This window comes from Pelodiscus sinensis, chromosome 9 (genome assembly GCF_049634645.1).
Source record: "Pelodiscus sinensis isolate JC-2024 chromosome 9, ASM4963464v1, whole genome shotgun sequence".
NCBI classification, from domain to species: Eukaryota; Metazoa; Chordata; order Testudines; family Trionychidae; genus Pelodiscus; species Pelodiscus sinensis.
Window position 1 is genome coordinate 35,538,147 of NC_134719.1, and position 23,010 is coordinate 35,561,156.

Here is a 23,010-nt window from a genome sequence, read left to right on the forward strand (position 1 = left end):
ATTGGTTTGTCATAAATGCTTTTAAAAAAGTGTTTTTATAGCAAGCTAGCCTGATATTAAACAGTCCTATGCCGTATAACAATTCTTTGGCATACAAAGAACATACTGTAATGAAATGGCAACAATAGTTTAATAGTAGTCACATGACAAAAATACCAGCAGTTACTACAGTAGTCACTGTTCCCTGTAAAGATCATGGTTTCTCTCCCTTTCCACTTTAAATAGTGAGAGTAACATGAAAATAATGCCTCTGGTATTTTTACGGAAAAATAAATGCACTATAAAATTTCGCAGAGCAAGCATGTTAGATCACAAGCTAAGAGGATTTTTGCAAATCAAAGGAAGAAAACATTTTGAAAAAACCTATAATAATTCAAACCCTCAACTCTAGAAATCAGTCTACAAAGTTTTTCAAACACAGTCATTAAATATGACAAGGAGTTCTGTGGCACCTTCTAGACAAACAGATGTATTGGAGCATAAGCTTTCATGGGCAAAGACCCACTTCGTCAGATGCATTAAACATTTAATGTAATTAACATTTAAACAAACATTTATAATTTATGGATTTATTAATTACCAGCTCTCCATGAATGGAAAAAAATAAAAATGAAATGCAAGCAAAAAATTCCAGACTATTTGGAAAAAAAAATTACAAAATACATCAATTTATTAAACACAAAGGACTTACCATGAAAGTATTTAGTAAATCTGTTAACCGAAATATCCTCTCACTCTACTAATGAAACATTTAACTTGCAACCTCACCCTATAGAAAGGCTGTTTGCATTAAAAATCAGCTTTCCTGTTGCAGGAAGACTCCCGCTCAGTCTTGTGAGGCATTCATTTTCAGTGATGGAGAAATCTTTCCCTTTCAGAGTCCATCACAATTCATGGGTAACAAAAATTTTATGACAGAAGTTTCAGGATTCCCACCTCTCTTGTAATAAGATTCCAAAAACTTCCTACCAGTAGAATTAGATATAGACAGCTTTCTTCATGTCTCTTACTGTTGCTTTGCTAATGTACTTAACATCAACTTTAAACATGCACACTCTTTCCCCAGGACATCCTGACTGCACACAATAGCTACTGAAAACAATGGACTGTAGTAATATTTCTAAGTCTGGAAATGACAACTATCTATACTGATGTAAGTTTCAAAGTGAGCATGCAACTTCACACTGTAAAGATAACACATTAAGACCTGCCATCTAGTGCCTAAAAGGCAGTATGTGTAATATATTAAAGGTGAGCTGCATTCTTAAAGGAAAGATGAATATGTACCAACAGTCAGCTTAACTAATCAAATGAAGACACTGTAAACCAGATTTAATATCTTCAAAGCCAAGGAAACCATAAGCTTAATGCATATAAAATGCCTAACAGGTAAAATGCAGGTATGGGCGATCCCAGCTCCTACTGGCCGGGAATGGCAATCCACAGCCAATGGGAGCTGAGATCTATGCCTGCAGAGGTGCAGGTAAATATGCCAGTGCATGTAGTCAATTGTCTTCTTGGCTGGCCAGCAATCAATTAGCTAAGGAACACCTACCTGGCCTAATAAAGGGTTACAAAGCTTCAGACAGATTTCAAAAGACAGGAAGAAAACTCCAGAGAAGAAATTCGCAAGGAATTTTCTATTTAGAGAGCACACACATTTTCCCTTTGTAGAGTCTCCCATCCCTTCAGTCAAGACCTGTCTTGACATACAGCACACTAGTGCAGCTGTGCCACTGTACTGCTTTAGGAAGATGCTACAATACCAACTTGAGAGCTTCTCCTGTCACCAGTTAATCCCACTTCTCCTACATGGGGATTAGTAAGCATAACTGTAACTTCAGGATGGGGATTTTCCACAACCCTAAATAATACTGTTATATCGATATAAGTTCATAGTATACGTCTGGCCTTCAATTCTCTAAATGAGCTATGGCTACATGCCAATTCTTCACATGTACATAAAAGCGCTATAGTCATGCTATTTAACCTTGGGATGTAATAGTGTAGTCCAGTGGTCACCAACCAGTAGACCGCGATCTACTGGTAGATCTCGGAGGCACTAAGAGTAGCTCTTGAGCCCTCTCTGAAGTGCGCGCCTGCGCAGTACATTTACATTAGATTTCCTTATTTGAGGAGCAGCTACTCACTGAGCAACAGCACAGGTGAGTAGCTGTGAGGAATGGTGGGAATTTTTGTTTTTAAAGTAGCAGTATACGGATTGGGGATAGCAAGTGATGGAGAGGAGGAGAATAGAGAGGCCAGGGCTTCAAGGAAGGGGCGGGGCGGTAGATCTTGGCTTGGTCTGTCATTTAAAAAGTGATCTTGGGTGTAAAAAGGTTGGAGGAGACCACTGGTGTAGTCGATTAACCAATAAGTTAAAGTTTATAGGTTAATGCTATAGACTACATGCATTTCCCTCCTCCCCCCCTTGCCAGTACATTTTTTTTAAGCAGGCTGGTCAGCAGCCCAGTTCAGTTCTGGCTCGTACCAGGTCCAGAACCTACTCCTGCTGTGGCTCTGCATTTAAAGTTTATTAGGAGCCAGGTTGGCAGCCTGGCTCAGTTCCGGCTCACGATGCCTCCAGGAGCTCAGACCCACCTTAGACAGGGACTGCTGCCACCCTGTTCTGCTGTCTTTTTTAGCAGAAGCAGCAGCACTGGGCAACAGGCAGCCGGTTCACAAGTGGGGCTGTTTTTTAAACTGGCTCCCCTCATGGACCAGCTCCCACCTGACACCCTGCACTGCTGCCTCTGATACTGCGGCTGCCAGACCCACCCCTATAGAATAGTCAACTAACTGATAAAAATTCATGAGTTTACTCTACTATTCAATTAACCAATATTTAACATCCCTAATTCAACCTAACTGGGCTCACCTGCTGAAAAAAGAATAAATGATGTGACTGCAGTGTTATGCTTTGAACTAGGAATGTAAAAGTGTACATGTGTAAAAGAGTAACCGAGAAGCCAGGGCATCTGATACAGAGGCAGCGGCGTGTGGGCGGAGGGAGAGAATTTTGAGCAGTTATACATTTACCCTAATCAGCCACATTTTAACATCCCTACTTTAAACCTTATTTAAAATGTCTGATTTTAATAAAAAAGGGTTTCCCAAATGGCAGGAAAGTTCAAGGTAGGTCACCAGCCCAGTGCAGAGAAGAAACCCCACTGGGATAGGAGGGATGGAGCAGAAGTCAACAACCCTGCACTTAGAGAGGGGGCTCCTGCCCTGCAAGGGCTGGGCAAGTCCTCCCATTTTTAGTTTGACCAAGTTAAAATTAGTGTAATGGTGCTAGGGGCAAAGCATGCTGCTACAGGTGGTCAGTGCCCCCTCGGTGGGTTGAGGTGGTGGTATGATTTATATATCTTCTATTTAAATTAGGTATGCGAGTTACATATAGTCTATTTACATTGGAGATCCTGCTTTAATTGGTTAACTAGTTAAAGCCTAGGCAAACATAACATTTAACTGGTTAACTGATTAGCCAGGATTTTACATCCCTAATTTAAAAGGACAGAGCTGAGTTTTCAGACCTCTGACTTTATACACTATTTCCCACTAAAAATGTGTCTACGTTTATAATGACTACTCAAATCTGCATTCATTCGACACAATATACAATTTTTTCACTAAAACATTGTGTAGTAGGCTCTATTACTCTCAATTGCTGATAAAACTACGCATCTAGTTTCAAACTTTGCATGAACCCACTGAACTAAGGACATACGTTCTGATTAATTAGCACTAAACTGAACACTAGTTATCACATTCTGGTGTAAGGGTACTAATTATATGGACTAATTCAGTTTTTTTTTTTTTTTTTTTTTTTTTTTTACAGATAACCTGTAAAAAAAAAAAACAAGAAACAAAAAAACCAAAGCCAAATGGCATTTGTAGCCATTGTAGAATTGCAAACAAAAGGGGTCTGGCTTTTTTTTTTTTTTTTGAGTCAGGGGATGGGGCAATTGGTTTTAAAGTTTATTCTTCTTTAAGGATGTTAGAATGCATGTATTCTGGTAAGTTCTGGAAAATTTCAACAGTTACACATTTATACGCTGGGGGAGGAAGCTGGTGCTCACTTGAAGTCAACTTAAAAGCCAGCTTTCCGCATGCATCAGCTCCCTCTCCTCCCCCTTCCCCAGCTGCTGCCTCTGATACAGTTAACCATTTATACTTTCACATCCCCCCTCTTTTCCCTCGTTTTTTACATTAGAAATTCAGGCTCCAACAGTGCTGACAGCAAGTATAGAAGTATAGAAGCAGAGACGACATGACTTCACAGGAATTTCCATCTCTGGGAGAGCTGTACAGGAAACCCTACTTGTACCATGGAGACAGAAGACAGGTTCTAGTGTCTGCAGTACTTCTAGAGCACAAGCAGGAGGTGCAACTTGGAGAAATAACCATAAGAAACTTTACCTCCATGCATGAGAATGACACAGATAAGCCAAACACAATTCTTAACTGACATAGCAGGAAGAATCTATACAAAAGGGGAAAATGAGACAGAATGTTGAGCATCACTACAAAAGTGAAGAGAACAAAAGAAAGTGTCTTAAAGAAACATGAAGATGTCAGACAGAGAATTCCACACTTGTCTTACACAGGAAGCAATTCATGAGGGATTTTTACCCACACCTCAGAGCATTCTCTGTATCATGTAGACAGGGCCTAGTGACAGCCGTTTTAGCTGGCTCCACAATAACCTCCTGGAGGACAGGATGATCCCAGAACTAGACAAAGTTATATGCAAGCATACTCCCAACATTTCTAGTGGCTAAAATGGAACAAGTCTTTCCCCCAGAGTGGCAAGCCTAGAGGGTTGGAAGAGAAACCGTTGCAGAGCAAGCCTGCCCACAACCGGCAGTGAGAGACACAAGTCACTACTACATGTAGTAATGAAGCCTTTCCCTCCTTGATGGTGGGGCTCAGCTTCTCACGCTGGGCATCAATAAACTGGTACATAGAGTTATAGTGCTGCTAATTCAAAACAAACTGGTCACCACCTATAGGGGGCCAGCCCAAATCTGAGTGGCACTGCCACCCCATTTGTCAGAGCCAGGTCTCAATGTCCAGAATGGGGAGCCAAGACCAGCTAGCCCTTCAAATGGGCCAGTAGCTTTTGTGGGCAAGTCCTGAAAAACCAGAACTGCTGGAAGGTCTGCTAAAGACTAAGAGTAGAAAGCACAGCCAGTGCAGAGAGAGGTAAAATGATTATGCAGTTCACCCTAGTGATGTCACTTCCTGGCTGGTCTGGGCCTACAGCTAGCTGGAGTAGGATTGCCAGGTGTCCAGTTTTGAACCAGACAGTCCAGTATTTAAGCTTTCTGGGAAACAAATTGAGAAAATATAAATGTCTGGTATTTTCTAAATAAGAAGTAATGTCAAGTGTGTCTGGTATTTTTGTTGAAACCATCTGGCAACCCTAAGCTGGAGAACTGCAACAGCAAGTGCCAACATCTGCATCTCTGATATTGTCATTTAAGGACAATTTAACATACATTTTGTCCTCCAATTTGGGGATTACATAAACAAGGCCAAGAGAGCATTATAGATTTGTATTACTGATATGGAAGTTTCTTCAATCAGGATATGATTTGTATCACTCTATACATTGTATATTATGAAATCTCATAATAGTAAAAAGGGTTTGGTTGGAAGACCATAGTGAGCCAATTAAGGAAGGTAAACCTTGTGTCATGATAAATATATTAGTGTTAATCTCAACTACATACATGTGCAGTTAAAGATTGATATAAAGAGTCTGAGCTTTCAAAATAATAGGTCTTATCAATGTGCTTCCTGTAATACTGTAACTCAACTTTGCCTTTATTAAAAATGAAAGACCGAGCTTATTCAATAATGTACCTGACTTAGGGGAGGGCTGGGGGAAGTGACAGTTTAAAATTTACTGGACTGCTCAGTTAATCATCATTTATAACTGTTAACCTGGAGCAGCCCCCTACCTGTGTGTCACTGTGGGCTGTTCTGGCTCGGCCTGCCACACCGGGGGCAACCAATTAACCCTTTACATCTCTACTCAGGGGTTTAAAATAATTTGTAGAAATCTATCTTCATTTGTCATATATGCCATCTAGATAATAACATTTTATTTATTTCATATCTAATACACAGAAACAGACCCTGTGTTACAAATTACTAGTTCCCATTTTTCCTGAATTTGAGAGGTGACACTTCCTTACCTTTTACCTTTGCAATGACTGTTCCTGCAGCACTGAGAATGTCAACTGAATTGAGAGTCTGATGTTTACTTATCACTGCCTTTAGGACACGGAGCAGCTCCCCTAAACGTTCATGAACAACATGATGCAGACAGTCTTCATTTTCTGAAAGAGATTTTAAAAAACTGAGTTAAAGCAAATGTGAAAACTATCAATGACTTCCTTAAGTCCAGTCTCTCAGCCCTGGTCTACACTAGGGAGTTATTTTGAAATAACCCCCTTATTTCAAAATAATAAGTGGAGCAGCCACACTACAAAGCCCCTTATTTTGGGGGGGGAAAAAAAAAAAAAAAAAAAAAAAAAAAGGCTGGTTATTTCAAAATCTGTACCCTTGTTATCCCCCAAGGAAAGCATTTATTTCAAAATAGTTACATTGAAATAGCATTAGTGTGGACGCACCGCTGCTGCTATTTCAAAATAACTGCTCCCTGTAGTAATTACTCCCCAGTGCTTCCGGGTGCTCTAAGTTGAGATAGTGCATCCACAATAACAGAGCCTGCTTCAGACTAATTTCAAAGATCCCCTGTAATGGGGACATGCTATTTCAATTTTATTATTTTGGGAGTTATTTCAAATTTATTTATTTCTAAATAATTTCCTAATATAGACATTCCTCAGTGACATTCAAATCTTCTGGGCTGCCGTCCCTGCAAGGGTTAAGATTGCACTGAAAGTTACTGAAACCAGCCGTTCAACTTCGTTAGTTCTAAGCTAACAAAAATTGCTTTGGGTACATCTACACTCCACAGCTATTTCGGGATACTGGATGTATCCCGAAATAGCTACCCCGCATCTACACAAGCCGCCCGTTATTTCAAAATATTTTTCAAAATAAGAGGTGTGCGGTTTTGTCATCTTGGGAAACCTAGTTGCATGAGGGTTAAGCGATGGCTTGAAATAGCACATTATTTTGTAATTTGGCACTGTGTAGACATGCAAAATTTCAAAATGAGGTATTCTGGAACAGATTTGAAATAAGATACACAATTTGCGTAGCGCAAACTGAGTAACTTATTTCAAGTTTAGGATGCTGTCTAGATGCATCTTTTTTGTGTGTAATTACTTTAACTGGGTTTTGTTTTTGTTTTGCTTCAATATTATCTACAAGATTTAAAAAAATAATCTCCCAAAAAGAATTCCAACCAAATCACTAGAGGACATGATGGAGGGTCTTCATACCTAAGAAAATGAACAGGCCTAAATCATGTCCCTCTTGGTCCCTTCCCACAGTATCAGGGAATCTATTTCATCTGCTTTTATTTTGAAGTGATTCAGGTTAATATATGAATAAAGCCTGATGAAGCAACATTCTTTTTTCAAAATACATTTGAAATATGGCTTCAACCAGAAGCATAGTAGCAAGTTAGTGCAAGAGAAAGCATATTAAGGTTAGGTAGCTTTTAGCCCAAGCATCAACCAAAAGGTTCTTAATTAGTTACTAGTTTTTCTGGACTAACAAGCAAGGCTATGAAGTGGCATACAAGCCTTTTTTACAGCATAGTTCTCCTGGTATGCAGTTTAAGCTTTTTTATAGGTGGTTTTTGCATGCACGGTACAAGCTGAACCACAGACTCTTCCGTTTCATTACGGAAATGGCTTGGTGCACAAAGTTTAAGCTGCATGTGCACAAGTGCCAGTTTGCAACCTGTGGTAAAAAAAAGCTGTCAAATTCATGAAAGACTAGTTTATGAGAAAGAAAAAAATATCTAATACAAGCTGATTCACTTCTACACAGAACAGAAAGGGAAGACAAATTACCATCAAAGTAACAGAAATCAACACAATGTTACCTAAATTGTAGTTTTAGAACTTGTGAACAGTTTTAGCCTTACTATAAAAGGTTGCTCTGGGTTAAAATACCAAGATGATGTTGGTGGGTTAGTGAGGTATATTGAGAAGGATTAATTTTCTATCACACAGAAATCATAGATTTTTTTTTTAACAGAAGAAAATAGCAAGTCCATAGTTCCAATATCAGGATAAAGATGTTTCCAGCTCAAACAAAAAGCTTTGGGTTCCACATCCACAGTGAGCAGATCCCATATAGAAACTGTAGTCATATTCTAGACTCTCTGAAGAAATTCAATGCTTCATGTTTCACGTTAACTGAATTCCATAGTTTCATCATAACTTCAGGTCTTCCCTTTTGTGCAGGAAAAGTAACTACCCAAATCTGCAATCTCACACACTTGCCTGGGTCTGGAAAACCTTCTTTAATGAGTCTAAAAAAGCTTAATCTATTTCGTTTATCCTTGAAAGGTTAACTGTGAAAGATATCTTAGTCTATAGATATCTACAAAAGAAGTTCTCACAGTAGTGGACTTTTAAAAAAAATGCAGACAAAGATATAAAAAAATGTAACACCTGGAAGCTGACAAATTCAGACTAGAAATAAGGTGAACATTAAATTACTGGTAAAATTCTTTGGCCTGTGTTATGCAGAAGGAAGGTCCGACTACAGAATCATAGTAACCAGTTCAGTCATCAATCTATCAAAGCTATACTTTCACTCTAACTACTTAACAGAAACTGCTATTTAAGACTGGGAGCAGCTACAGAAAAGGAACAATAGGAAAAAAAAAATAGATAGCAGTGCAATAGTGACATATACTGAAACTAAAAGTGGTTCATACAGCAGTACCTAAACAATGCCCAGGGAGTACCGCACTATTAACATGCAACTTATTTTAATCTAAAGCAATCTGGAGCCTAGAGAATCAGTCTCTACAAAACCACATTCCATACTTTTAAAAATAAAACCTGTAAAAACAGATTATATCTCAAGCCAAAAATTACATGGACAGTTGGAAGTATAACTGGTGCCAAACTAGGGATGTTAAATATCGTTAACTGACTGGTCGATTAACCTCATGAATTCTTATCAGTTACTCAACTATTCTATAATTCCCAGGGGTAGGGATGTTAAAAGTAGATTAACCAAGTAATCAAATAGTTAATGGGATTCCATCGAATATTTGATTAATCAATCAGGCAATTAGCCACTAAGAGCCTGCCTGGCTGTTGCAACATTTCAAAGGCAGAAGTGCCACCTGGCATTCTGCCTTTGAAATGTACAAGAGCCCAAGGGGGACGGGGGAAGACTGACTAGTCGATTAGTGTGTTGACCATCCAATAAGAGGGGGTGGGGGCTAGTGAATCAGAAGGCGGGACTGACCTGGGCACATGCAGACCCAGGCATACGAGTGAGTCCGGCCCTAGGGATTCCATTTTGTCCCCCGCCCCATACCCTCCCTCGAGTAGCTGCGAACTGCCTGGCTGGTAGACACACTCACACAGGGTGAGCACATCTACCAGCCAGGCAGTTCGCTGCTGCGGACTGATAGAACTTACCTAATTAGAAAATACTGGTATTTTCTCAATTTGTTTCCCAGACAGAACCCTCAAATACCTGACTGTCCGGTACAAAACTGGACACCTGCCAACCCTACCCCTCCTTCCATCTCCCTCCTAGCCAGATACCCTACCCCAATCTGCTCCTGATCCCGCCTCCTGGAGTGCCTATGTGGCGCTGGGGCACATACACTGAAAATGTATTCATTTTTAATTATTTTTTTATATGCGTTTATATTTTTGGGCTGCAAAAAACAGTACTGGAAAAAAATGGGTTCCAACTAAAATAAAAAGTTTGGGAAACCCCGGTCTAGCCAGCTTTCTATCCATCTTACAGTCCATTTATCCAATCCATATTCCCTTAACTTGCTGACAAGAATATTGTGGGTGATGGTATCAAAAGCTTTGCTAAAGCTGGCACTGGGGGCTTTGGGAGGACCAGAAACAACTTATTTGAATATTCATAATTTGCTTAATGAATATGCAAATGAATGTTACCCGTCCTCCAAAAGCTCATGAATGGATTTACTGGTCCCTGTGTCAAAAAGTTTGGGAATCCCTCGTCTACAGCATTAACCTATAAGCTTTTGTTTATCAATTAATCGACTACCCTATTACATCCCAATGCCAAACCCAAGTTTCTAATACATATTAAAGTCTACACTTTAGCACATCACAGTATGAACACATTTTGCATGTAAAAGTCTCTCTGAAAGAGAAATTTGGCTAAAATCAAATTAGACTTATCCGACAACATAAGCATAAAAGCTCTGTTCAGTGGCTCCGTATTATGATTCTGCACTCTTTTATTTACAAAAACATTTGAAAAAACTATGTATTGTCTATACCTGATACTGGAAACAAAGATCTGTGATGAAAGTAATACTGACAGAAAAATGCCATCATGAACTATAGTTGAACTGCAGTCAGCAATTTTAATTTATCTAGGACAGGAAGTCTCTTGTATTATTGTCTGTTTGGGGAAAATATATAGCACTAGGGAAAGAAACAAAAGTGCGATATGCCAAGTTGATAAAAATAGAATTTCTACCACCAACCTTCCCAGTCTAGTTCAATTACCAACTTAGACAACAAAAAATATAGTTTCCAATGAAGAGACAACAGCTAGGACAATGTAAAACCAAAAAGTTTCTATGCTGACTCAATCTCACACCATTTTCAAGAGCATCGCATATTTGCTTTCAATTTGCCTTCTTCCTTTGCTTCCCTCCCATTCCGTTTACCTTATCTATATGCAGGCAAAGGAGACTGTCTACCATCAATGAATACTGCATCAAGTTCAAGCCTCGTCTTAATTGTTATGGGTTGTGATTAGGGATGGAAGAGTGTAACCGTCTCAGTCAACTGATTAGCATCAGTTGACTGGTTTCCATTGCTATTACACTCTTTGGCAGCATGTGCCAGCTCCCAGCTGTTGGCCCTATTCAGGAAAGCAAGCCGCCAACTTGGGCTGCAGGTTCTGCAGTATAAAGCTTTGCATGGCTGACAGCCCTGATTCCAGGGAGCTGGCTACTGCCCCATGCTCTTTATCAGTGTGGGTCCAGTTCCAAATGCACCAGCATCAGAATCCCACAAGTTATCCTATTTTCTCATTTTGCACATATTTCTCAAAGGCAAGCTTTTATCTAATAAAGATTAGATGGTGTAGCCAGACAGCCCCCCTCCCCCCATCTCATCCATCTTATTTGCCTCTCTGAAGCATACAGGGCAGAGAAGGAGCAGTAAAATCAGTATAGTCTATGCTGGCTCATCTGATCCTGAGAAGCTGAAAAAAACAGATATGTGGAGAGAGAGCGATTAAGTCAATAAGCTGGCCTCGAGGCTGCAAGAACTGCCCCGGCTGGCACCCATGTTGATTCGAACACACACACAGTCCCTGGGAGAGGAATTTCCCACTGAGAAAAGAATCCCCAGTAATTCCAATTTAGTTATCGCTCTTACAAGTGTAAATTAAGTTCACAACTCCCTTATAAGAACTGGTCTCACAAAAGACAGACCAGCCCCATTTGGCATGACAGATAAAGAGCAATACGTGACCCCATGAGTATAAAGGTGGTACAGCAACACACTCTTTTGAGTGTCATTCTAACCTCTACCTGCTGGTCGGGTTAGGTGTTTGACCTCCCGAGGTTCTATGGGGACGCCCACCTCGTATTTTCGTCTTTCCTAGGAATTGAGGGACTGGCCATGGCCTGACATGCTGGAGTCGAGAGGCACAGAAGGGGGTAAAAATTGTACCTGGATGTAGTCCTCTGTCTTAAGTGTACACATAGAAAGAGTAAGCTGTTACTTGGTACCATTATTTCTATTTTTCTATCTTTATCTTCTTTGTAACCATTTTTAAGATCTATATTTTGCTAGTAGTTAAGAAATAGAACAATAGCCATTGCAACCATATGATTTATAAGCTCCCTCAATAAACCTGTAACTGTTTAAGATTTAACCTGACTCCTTCAGTTGCTGTAACAGAACCAAGCACAATTTAAAAGAACTTTAGCCGGTCATTAGGGACAGATATAGGGAGAGCTTGGGCGTTTGGATTTGTGTCATACCCAGGTGACACAATCCACTGGGGCATCTTTCAGTCTTTCCCCAAGGCTGCCCGCTGCGAAGGAATTACGAATTCTAGCAGCTGAAATCTAAGGTGTAATAAGCTCTTCCTATAAACTCGGGGAATCTGAGAGCCTGTTGGCTGCCCTCTGCGACGGGACCCCGGTCCTAGCAGTAAAGTCACAGACGTTAAACTATTTTTTGGGGCGCCCTCCAGCCTCCTAGGCTGCCCACTGCAACGAGACTTTGTGTCTCAGCAGTTGAAGACTTGGGTGTAACATACACGCACACACTGCCCTGACCGTCGGCTGACAGATGGCGATAATGGCTTTGCCACTATGGATCTTACTCATAGAAAACAAAATAAAGTTCCATAATTAAGCTGGTCATCTTCAACACAACTTCCTGCCTAGTCAGTTTCCATTACATATCATATAGAAGGAAAAGAATTGTTGTATCAGCAGGGTCAGGTACTGCTCTCCCTCGCCCCCCGCATGTAGCTTTTCACCAGGCCCAAATGTTTTATGAAAAGCTATACATTCCAAGTGTTTTTGAAAACAGGTTACACAAGTGGTCAAGAACAGAGATTACAGTTAAGACTACATTATAGGGTACACACTAGGCAGCAGCCAGCTCCCTGGGAGCAGGTGCACACTGCTGCCTCTATCAGTGTCAACAGTGCAGGGTGGCAGCCAGCTCTCAGGAGCTGAACTGGGAACCACGTTTGGGGAAAATGTATAGCACTAGGGAAAGAAACAAAAGTGCAATATGCCAAGTTGATAAAAATAGAATTTCTACTACCAACTTTCCCAGTCTCGTTCAATTATCAACTTTGGTAAGTAGTTACCTGTTTAAATGGCTATAGTGTTACATTCCTTACTACATTATGCTTTGTTTAACAGCAAAGGAAAAAGGTAATGTGGGCTACCATGTTTCCCACCTTTTCCCTTTCCATCTACACAGAAGAACAAATATTAGAATAAATTTTAGTTTGTGGATTTGGTGCAGAGATCTTAATCCAAGGTTATATTGCTAAACATCCACATGAACTATTATATTATTAAGATATAAGCTAGGTAGTAACTTCCACACTATTCAGACCCAAAGTTTTCCATGAAGATTTCAATTTAATGTAAAGTTGAACATGATAGATTCAAAGTTACCACAAGGCCTATTATCTCTACTCACAGGTATACTCTAAAAGTTAACATAGTAAACATATCTAGACAGCTTAGTTTTTTTAGACGCTAGCCCTTGTGAAGAGAGATTTGTAATATTGCTTTGAGTTAGCAGAAATTCCCATTCCAGCATAATGGATAGCAGAGGCTGCCCTCCCCCAACACACGACACCAATACCAAGTAAATTCTGTTTCAATTAAATTCCCTGGAAAGATTACAAAGTTATAAGCAATTATACCATATAGATCACATGGCAGAAGATCAGCATAGACCCAAAACAGATCCATGTCAAGGCAACTTAATTCTGAAGTCTCATTCATACCAACTCAGTCAACTCTCATAACGTTTAATGTAGGAAACGGTCAGCATTCTCATCTGCACCGGACCCAGACTATGAGACTCCCCAATCAGCATTGCAGACTAAGCAAGCTGAATGTACAACAATAAACTCTGCTGAAGCTGCCTAACCCAGGCATCTGCAGGTTTTGGAAGATGTCCAAGATTAGCATATCCTCCATTTTTGAATTCTCCCTCATCAGCTACACTAACAAGACTATTGTCTAATCTGCCAGAAGTCAGGATCAGTTGAAGTCAATAATTCGAGAACATTAAGAAATTTTCCCAATAATGCTACAGATCAGCACAATATATGACCAAATCAAAATACTACAATTGTTCTTTACTAAAGATCTAGGAAACAGTCCTAAAAAAATAGTCCTATCAGACAAGCAATCACAGCAACTCTTATTGGTGCATCTAAGGATAGTAGTATTTGACATTGTAGAGTTTTGAAAAGTTTAATAACTATGAGAAGACACTTCAAGATACTTGGATGGAGATATATACAAAGGCAAACTAGTTTGTATTGATTCCTAATGCACAAGTATGTACAGGCAGTCCCCGAGTTACGCGGATCCGACTTATGTCCGATCCGCAGTTACGAATGGGGTTTGCTCTGCGTCTCCTTGGTCTCCCCACGTCTGGGCTGTCCGCGTGCTCCGCGGCTTTGCTCCACGTCTCCCTGGTCTGCTCCCTGGGGAGCACGCGGGCAGCGGACAGCCCAGACGTGCCGTGGCTGTCCCGCTGCCGGCGTCCTCAGAGGCTTTGCTCCCCGTCTCCCTGGTCTGCTGGTCTCCAGCAGACCAGGGAGACGCGGAGCAAAGCTGCGGAGGACCCGGGCAGCGGGACCGCGGTGCGTCTCGGTCCGCCGCCTGCGTCTCCCTGGTCTGCTGGGGGGGGCCCAGCTAGTACGCTCCCCCCCCCCCCGCCAGCAGACCAGGCTTTTCTCCGGATGCCTGTGGTAGAGCAGCTGGGGCGCTGCCGGTTGGTCCCTCAGCGCCGCTCTGGGCGCTACAGGACGAACCCGGCAGCGCCCCAGCTGCTCTGCGCCAGGCGTCCCCAAGTCAGCCGCTGCTGAAACTGACCAGCGCTGACTACAAGAATCCCAAGGCAGAGTTGCTCTGCCTCGGGCTTCCTGTAGTCAGCCGCTGGTCAGTTTCAGCAGCGGCTGAATCTGGACGCCAGTTCCGACTTACATACAGATTCAACTTAAGAACAAACCTACAGTCCCTATCTTGTACGTAACCCGGGGACTGCCTGTATCTGTACACCATACAATGACTAATGGATTGCCTACACTTGAAAATTAATTCAGATTAATCTGGGGCGTGAATTTAAAGTGCAAGAGGTATTCCTGTCCATGTGTAAGATAAATCTGAATCAAACCAACAACATGTAGTTAGCTCCCTGAACAGGAAACAGAAATCACGCAGAGGGAAAAACCACTGGAAATTAACAGAAGAGAGAAAATATGTTTATGCTGCCACATATTTAACTGTGAATGTTGTTGTTTTAAGGCAATCTATGGTGCCTACCATTCACGTGGCATTACAAAGGAGATCATCAGTCATTAATTTAACATCTGAGGTATTTCAGGATTTTGAACCTCTGATCCTACCAAGCCTATTTTTCAATTTTAAAAATACAGTTAATGCTTTACTATAATGATAATAGAGAATGGATAAGATAACCTTCAATGAAGGCCAAAATAATATTGCTGCTACCCAGCAAAAAGTCCAGTCAGTTGAAAGATTGTGACACGAAGTGTTATTCTGCTGTCGTCATATTAACACAATTTGCTACAGTTTTCACAACGGCCTTTATAAGCTTGTGGGCACAGTTAATCAAGTTTCTATTTCTATCTCGCAGACAGTAGTTTTCCCAGGAACTTCCCATTCTGCAACCCAACCACCCCCACAGTCACACTGAGTTAGGGACTCATGAGGCAAGATCCCTTGACTCTGTGCCAAAGTGATTTTTGGGAGGGTAGCGGGGAAAAAAAGGAACAAACTGCTTTTGAGCAGGAAGACAGCCAAGTGGGAAAAGGGATACACTTCCTATTACAATAAAACAGTCTCTAATCATTTTTTAAATATCTAGGGGTTGAAAGATGAAGTCTTGCAGAGAAAAGCCATTGCTGGGAACAGAAACTTACCTCATTACCGAAAAAAAGGTTTTGATATGATCAAGTTAAAGAGTCTTACAAAAAAAAAAAAAATCACATTGCTCTTAGGGGGAAACTGGCATGCAAAGAAATTATGTATTTAATTACATGTGAGAAACAGAATACAATAATATAATTAGAAATTACTGTAGTTGCATATTCCAAAGTGAATGGGTTAAAGTTATGCACCCAAATTTACCTTTGCCATTTCCAGATTTCTGAGTACTTACCAGGAGGGCACAGACTTCAGGCTTGTCTGTATGAACACCATTTGTGGAAAGCTGGGGTATAACATTCCAAAACACTAGTTTGCCATGTAGTAAGTGCCCATGAGGACCCTCCTGCCATTCACTAAAAACTTTGATCAAAGCACACTACAGATTTTTTTTAGTACATGGCAGTAGACTACATACAGACCTGTAGTGCACTGCACACTTGCACAGTCTAGATTTATACCCGAGCTTGTTGCAAATTAAATGTTTGTCTAGAGAAACCATTTGTAGCTGGTATAGGCTAAGCTTATTGCAAATACCTAGAGCTCTGCAAATGCACAGATATCAGCTTTATATACGTGGATACCTGCAGCCATGAACGTGATTACATATATCCACTGAGATGTTGGAACAGTTTGTATGGTGGGGGTGCTGAGAGCCATCGAACTAAATTGTAAACCCTGTGTATACTGGAAATCACCAAGCCAGGGGGATGCAGTAGCACGCCCCATACCCCTGGTTCCAGCACCTATAGATATCCACAGCTCATTTTTGCATATACAGATGCATAGCCGCACAGGGATCCACACATACCAGAAGCTCCTTGCATTTCTCCTCCCTAGTTCCCTGTGCATCTTCCATTGCACTTTATTTCAGGGATTCTCTGCAACTTCTGCTACTCTATCCCCCATTCTTCTCTCCTTCCCCAAGCCAAGGGCTCTGAACCCCTTCCTCACATGCCAAAGTTTCATATTCCCCCCAATCCCTTGGAGCACACCCCAAAGTCCCACAGTCAGTGCACAAGGTGAATAAACCACTCTTCTTTGTTTGGGGAGGTTTCTGATGAAGGTCATGGACATGGAAACAGATCTTGTGGAATGAATTTGCACATCAGGTATCAACATCATCTGATATCCTTTTAAAGAGTCTTTGCTTAGTGACTGAGGAGCCTTTAGATCTCTCTGCAGTAAAAAAGGAATAGTCTATAAAATTTTCTGAAATCTGAGTTTTATCTAAATAGGATGCCAATGCTCTCCTGATATCAAGGGTACGTAATATTGCCTCTCTCTCACCCCAGGTGGTTTGGGGAAAAAAGTTGAGCAGAGTATAGGTTGGTTTATGTGTAAGTGGAAGATATTTTCAGGGTGAATTGGGGTGTGATCACAATACAACTTTATGTGGAAAAAAAGTGTAAACAGGGGTGTGTTGTTAGCGCCCCTATTTCTTGGAACCTTCCAGCCAACAAGATGGCTACTAAAAACGCCATTTTTATAGATAGCTGTGTAAGTGAGCAAGCAGCAATGGGTTCATAAGGAGGCTTTGCAAGACATTTGAGGGAAAAGTTTATATTGATGTAGGATATCTGATTTCTGGGATGTAGTTACCCATTCACTTGGTAAATGTTTTAATTGTATGGACAAGTATGACTATGAAGTAGGTGTATCTTATGATAATTGGCCATTATGGCTGAGAGATGTACCTATACTGAATACAGACATCCTATTTTAGATTTAGGATGTAGTCTAGCACCAGCAGGAGAGAATGTGGAATAACAGGTTTTGAGTAACACCAAAATTGTTTTTTTCCCCCTCTTTTAAATAATGTGTTTCATGTATATTCTTCTGCTAGATAAACAGCACCTCTTTCACATCCTCTAAACAATACTCTCCAGCATTTCAAACCATCATTGTGCTATGCCTTGGATACAAGAACCTGCAGGTCAGGGTGATGGATCTGTCCAGTGTTCTGAGAAAGGAGATGAGGAAGGGCTAAAGTGTGATCAGCAGGCAGATCATTAACAGAATAAGATATGGGAATCATGTTTGTCTTGGCTGGTGGGAACTATGAGAATAGCCATTGATCTTTTCCTTATCTTAAGCAAGACCTTTGATATTAGAGGAAAGGCATAAGAGAGACCTGTATTCCAGTGAAAGAGAAAGGTAACGATGATCCAGTCTAGCTCTGGAGCAGAACCGGGAACATTTCTTGGTTTTGGCAGTGTCAATAAGTCTATTTCTGGGACTCCTTCATGTAAATATGATGTGGAAAAATAGGGATGTAAAATCCTGGCGAATCAGCTAAGTAGTTAAGCCTAAAATTTAACAGGTTAACTGATTAAGCTAGATCCCAGGGAGGACCACTCCAGCAGTGGGGATAGGGATGGAGTTGATAAATCTTTGTATTAGTCATTTTATAATATAGCAACTTCGTAAGTCTTTTAATTTTGTATTAGCCTTATAACGTAGTCTTCTTATAATGCTTTATGTTGTAGAAACTTTGTATTAAGGTATTTTCAAATTGTAGAAACTTTGTATTAAGCCTAATGTTATAGCCCCCTAAAAATAACTGAAGTAAAGGAAAATGTCTTTTTGCTAGTAGAATAAGATCTCTCCTCTTTAACTTGAACGCCCTATTGAATGAATGAGGTGTACATTTATAGATTTTCAGCTATGCCTGAAAACACCACATGTTGAGTCTTGTATGATGTATTTAAAAAGGTGTTTGCCATCATGTGTTTCAATAGCTCAGGGGTCACCAACCAATATATCAGGATCTACTGGTAGATTTTAAAGCCTCTCACAGATGACCCTGACTGGTTTGGCTGGGAGACTATGGAGTGCTGGCACTTTAGCTGCCCCTCCTACCACTGCCCAGCTGCTCCTGCCCAGAGCTGCCCCAGGACCTTCCTGCTTGTTGTGCAGGGGCGGGAGGAAACAGAGGTGGGGGCACTGATGTCTCTGTCCCCCTCTCCTATACCCCATCTTCACAGAGTGGGCCTCAGCAAAGGGGTGGAGCAGGGGTATTTGGGTTTGAGGTAGATCCTGGACTGAAATTCAAAAAGTGATATTGTGCTTAAAAAGGTTGGAGACCACTTCAGTAGCTGAAGGGTTTAAATGTATAGCTCGAGAATGCCGGGGGGAGCGGAGTTTATCAGGAAGGCGAAAGTACAAATGGAATTACGACTGGCTAAGGATGTGAAGGATAACAAGAAAGGTTTCTACAGGCATGTTAACAAGAAGAAGGTGATCAGAGAGGGTGTGGGGCCCCTACTGGATGAAGGAGGTAACCTAGTGACAGATGATGTGGGGAAAGCTGAAGTACTCAATGCTTTCTTTGCCTCAGTATTCACGGATAAGGTGGGCTCCCAGACTAATGCACCAAGTGACGCAAGATGGGATGAAGATGGACAGCCCTTGGTGGGTAAAGAACAGGTTAGCAACTATTTAGAAAAGCTAAACGTACACAAATCCATGGGTCCGGACTTAATGCATCCGAGGGTACTGAGGGAGTTGGCAAATGTCATTGAGGAGCCTTTGGCCATTATCTTTGAAAAGTGGTGGAGATCGGGAGAAATCCTGGATGATTGGAAAAAGGCAAATGTAGTGCCCATCTTCAAAAAAAGGGAAGAAGGACGATCCAGGGAACTATAAGCCGGTCAGTCTTACCTCAGTTCCTGGAAAAATCATGGAAGGGATCCTTAAGGAATCCATTTTTAGGCACTTGGAAGAGAGGAAAGTGATTAGGAATAGCCAGCATGGATTCACAAAGGGAAAGTCATGCCTGACCAATCTGATTAGCTTCTATGATGAGGTAACTGGCTCTGTGGACATGGGAAAAATCAGTGAATGTGATATACCTTGACTTTAGCAAGGCTTTTGATACGGTCTCCCACAATATTCTTGCCAGCAAGTTAAGGGAATGTGGATTGGATAAATGGACAGTAAGATGGATACAAAGATGGCTAGAAGGCCAGGCCCAGCGGGTAGTGATCAACGGCTCGATGTCAGAATGGCAGTTGGTTTCTAGCGGAGTGCCCCAAGGTTCGGTTCTAGGACCGGTTTTGTTCAATATCTTTATTAATGACCTGGATGAGTGGATGGATTGCACCCTCAGCAAGTTTGCAGATGACACTAAGCTAGGGGGAAAAAGGTAGATACGCTTGAGGGCAGAGATAGGGTCCAGAGTGACTTAGACAAATTGGAGGATTGGGCCACAAGAAATCTGATGAGGTTCAACAAGGACAAGTGCAGAGTCCTGCACTTGGGACGGAAGAATCCCAAGCATAGTTACAAGCTGGGGATCAACCACAGTTAAGTAGTAGTTCTACAGAAAAGGACCTGGGGGTTACAGTGGATGAGAAGCTAGATATGAGTCAACAGTGTTCCCGTGTAGCCAAGAAGGCTAGTTGCATATTAGGTTGCATTAAGAGGAGCATTGCCAGCAGATCCAGAGATGTCATTATTCCCCTTTATTCGGCTTTGGTGAGGCCATCTGGAATATTGTGTCCAGTTCTGGGCCCCCCCACTACAAAAAGGATGTGGACGCACTGGAGAGGGTCCAGAGGAGGGCAACCAAAATGATTAGAGGGCTGGAGCATATGACTTATGAGGAGAGGCTGAGGGAGTTGGGTCTGTTTAGTCTGCAGAAGCGAAGAGTGAGGGGGGATTTGATAGCAGCCTTCAACTTCCTGAAGGGAGGTTCCAAAGAGGATGGAGAGAGGCTGTTCTCAGTAGTGACAGATGGCAGAACAAGGAGCAATGGTCTCAAGTTGTGGTGGGAGAGGTCCAGGTTGGATATTAGGAAAAACTATTTCACTAGGAGGGTAGTAAAGCACTGGAATGGGTTACCTAGGGAAGTAGTGGAGTCTCCATCCCTAGAGGTGTTTAAGTCTCGGCTTGACAAAGCCCTGGTCAGGTTGATTTAGTTGGGATTGGTCCTGCCTAAAGCAGGGGGCTGGACTTGATGACCTTCTGAGGTCTCTTCCAGCTCTATGGTTCTGGCTGAGGTCTGGCCTGCATTTTGTAGATTAAGTTTTAAAAGGTACTGAACCTGTGTAAGAGGGGAAGACATTAACCGTTACTGCATCTAGACAGAATCCTATACATTCTAAATGTATTGGCATCAATTGTTTTTGAACAGTTCTCCAACCACCTCCCCCGCCCCCACTATCAGGAATATTTAGAATAGAAACCCTTCCTTCGGTATTGATTGGGAACTGGTTCTATAGCACTCAAGGTTTAGGAGATGGTTTATCTCCTGATGTAATAGATGCTCATGAGAGGATCCCAAAAGAGGGATAGGGTGGGAAAGCAAAGTAGATAGAATAAGCACTAGAGAGGATCTCCAGCACCCACTGCTCTGTTTTGTCACAAAAGAACAAGGATATAGATGATGCAGGTTTTTCAGCAAGCCATTGTGGGAGTGGGTAATTCAGGGCCTTGAATTGGTGTTTTGGTAATGACAGTTGAGGTTTAGGCTCTGTTAGTATTCGTTGCCTTTTCCACTGAATTTCACAGTGTCTCTGAGGAAGGGACAGAGCAGACAGATCTTTACAATGTCTGAGATTGACAAATTTCCTTTTCTGTGCAGATCTATAAATCTCCAGAGAATGCAACATGGCTCGACTCTCAGTGTATGGAAGGATTTGTTTCTTCTGCAAACAGTCTAGATCCTTCAAACAGAAGATCCTTCTCAGTACTTTGGATTTCTCTTCGGAGACCAGAAAGGTCAAGCCACGAAGCTCTCCTCATTACTACTGTTGTTGATACAGAATGGGCAGCTGTGCCAGCAGTACCCAACAAGGTCTGGAAAGATGTCCTTGCATAAAGGTGACTCTCAGTGATAGTGGCTTAGTACTGCTCTCTATGATCATTTGGTAGATGTCCAATAAAGTAGCTTAGTAACTGACACGATTATATTTTGCCATAAGGACTTGCTAATTAGCAATCCTAAATTGTAGGGTTGCTGATGACAACTATTTGGCAGGAAATGTACTCATTTCCAGTCCTTGTTATAGGGTGTTGATTTAGCATTGTGATGTCTGCCACAATCATTTACAGCATCTAAAACAATGACATTTTGAGATAGAAAGGACAATAAAGAGTGCACATCCTTAAAAGGGCCATAATATTTTTTTTAATCTGCCTTTGGGTTTATAGGAGGTGTTGTGGATGATGTTTGTCAGATGTTTTTTGCTGGGTCTAAAAGGGCTCTGATGACAAGGAATACAACATGAGCTGATGAGGTTGCATACAGGATGTCCAGCAGCTTATGTTGTGGCTCCTTCCTTTCTTCAAGGGAGCTGGAGTCCATTACTCTTACTCAGAGAATTGTTTTACGTTATCTGCCATGGTTGGTGGAGGCTTAATGGCTTAACCAGGAGAGGATGAGATTTTTTGCAAGAGTAATTGCTTGTCCCATCTTTCTAAATCCTCTGATCCTCAAGAAGAGGCTTTTTGAGGAACAAGAAGCGAGGGAAGCTGAGGGAGATTGTCTTTTTCTATCCTAGCATGAAACACCAGAGGTCCTAGATAACTGGTATCTGCAGGCTGCCTATGGATACCAGCAGAGTCACTTAGGTGGTCTTGTCTTTCATGGCAGTACTGTCTCTTTGTGACAGCTGCTAAGTGACTAATCCCTTGGCACTGTCCTGAGGAGCTGTCCACTGAGACTGAATATACATCATTGTTATCTTCCTCTTCTTCGTATTCGATCAAGATACAGACTTAAAGATGCTGACTATGATAGTCTTGTAATTCCCCATGGTACCAAGACACACAGAATATTGGTACTGAGTAATGGGAATTCTGGCATTTCTGAGACCAACCGAAATGAAATTTTACAGCACCATGGTATATCTTCAACAAATTAGTAAATTTACAGTAAAACTAACAAGGTTTACAATTTGCACATTAGAGTTTTTAGAGGTAATGTGCTATTTGAAGTAAAGAGTAACATTGTTTTCTGAAATACTATGAGTGCAATTTGAAAAAAGCTTTACCGTCTGCAGCAATTCTTTAGCATTGTCAGTATTTCCTATTCCAAAATATAAGAATCATCTTTTGAGGAAGTGGGTCTGGCCCACGAAAGCTCATCACCTAATAAACCATCTTTTTAGTCTTTACAGTGCTGCATAGTCCTGTCTTTTGTTTCAGCAAGACCAGACTAA

At 41.4% G+C, this 23,010-nt stretch overlaps 1 protein-coding gene across 3 annotated transcripts in view; it reads right to left on the reverse strand.

Moving 5' to 3' along the window:
• The window catches only part of ARHGAP29 (Rho GTPase activating protein 29), a 78,375-nt gene that overhangs the window by 27,664 nt on the left and 27,701 nt on the right, over positions 1-23,010 (reverse strand). For 2 of the 3 annotated variants that reach the window (XM_075936560.1, XM_075936559.1), the window contains exon 3: positions 6,207-6,350. In XM_075936560.1, the coding sequence (XP_075792675.1) occupies positions 6,207-6,350 (144 nt within the window). Of the gene's footprint in view, positions 1-691; positions 1,420-6,206; positions 6,351-23,010 lie in introns of those variants that run through there. The other variant, XM_014569045.2, reaches the window with a different exon arrangement.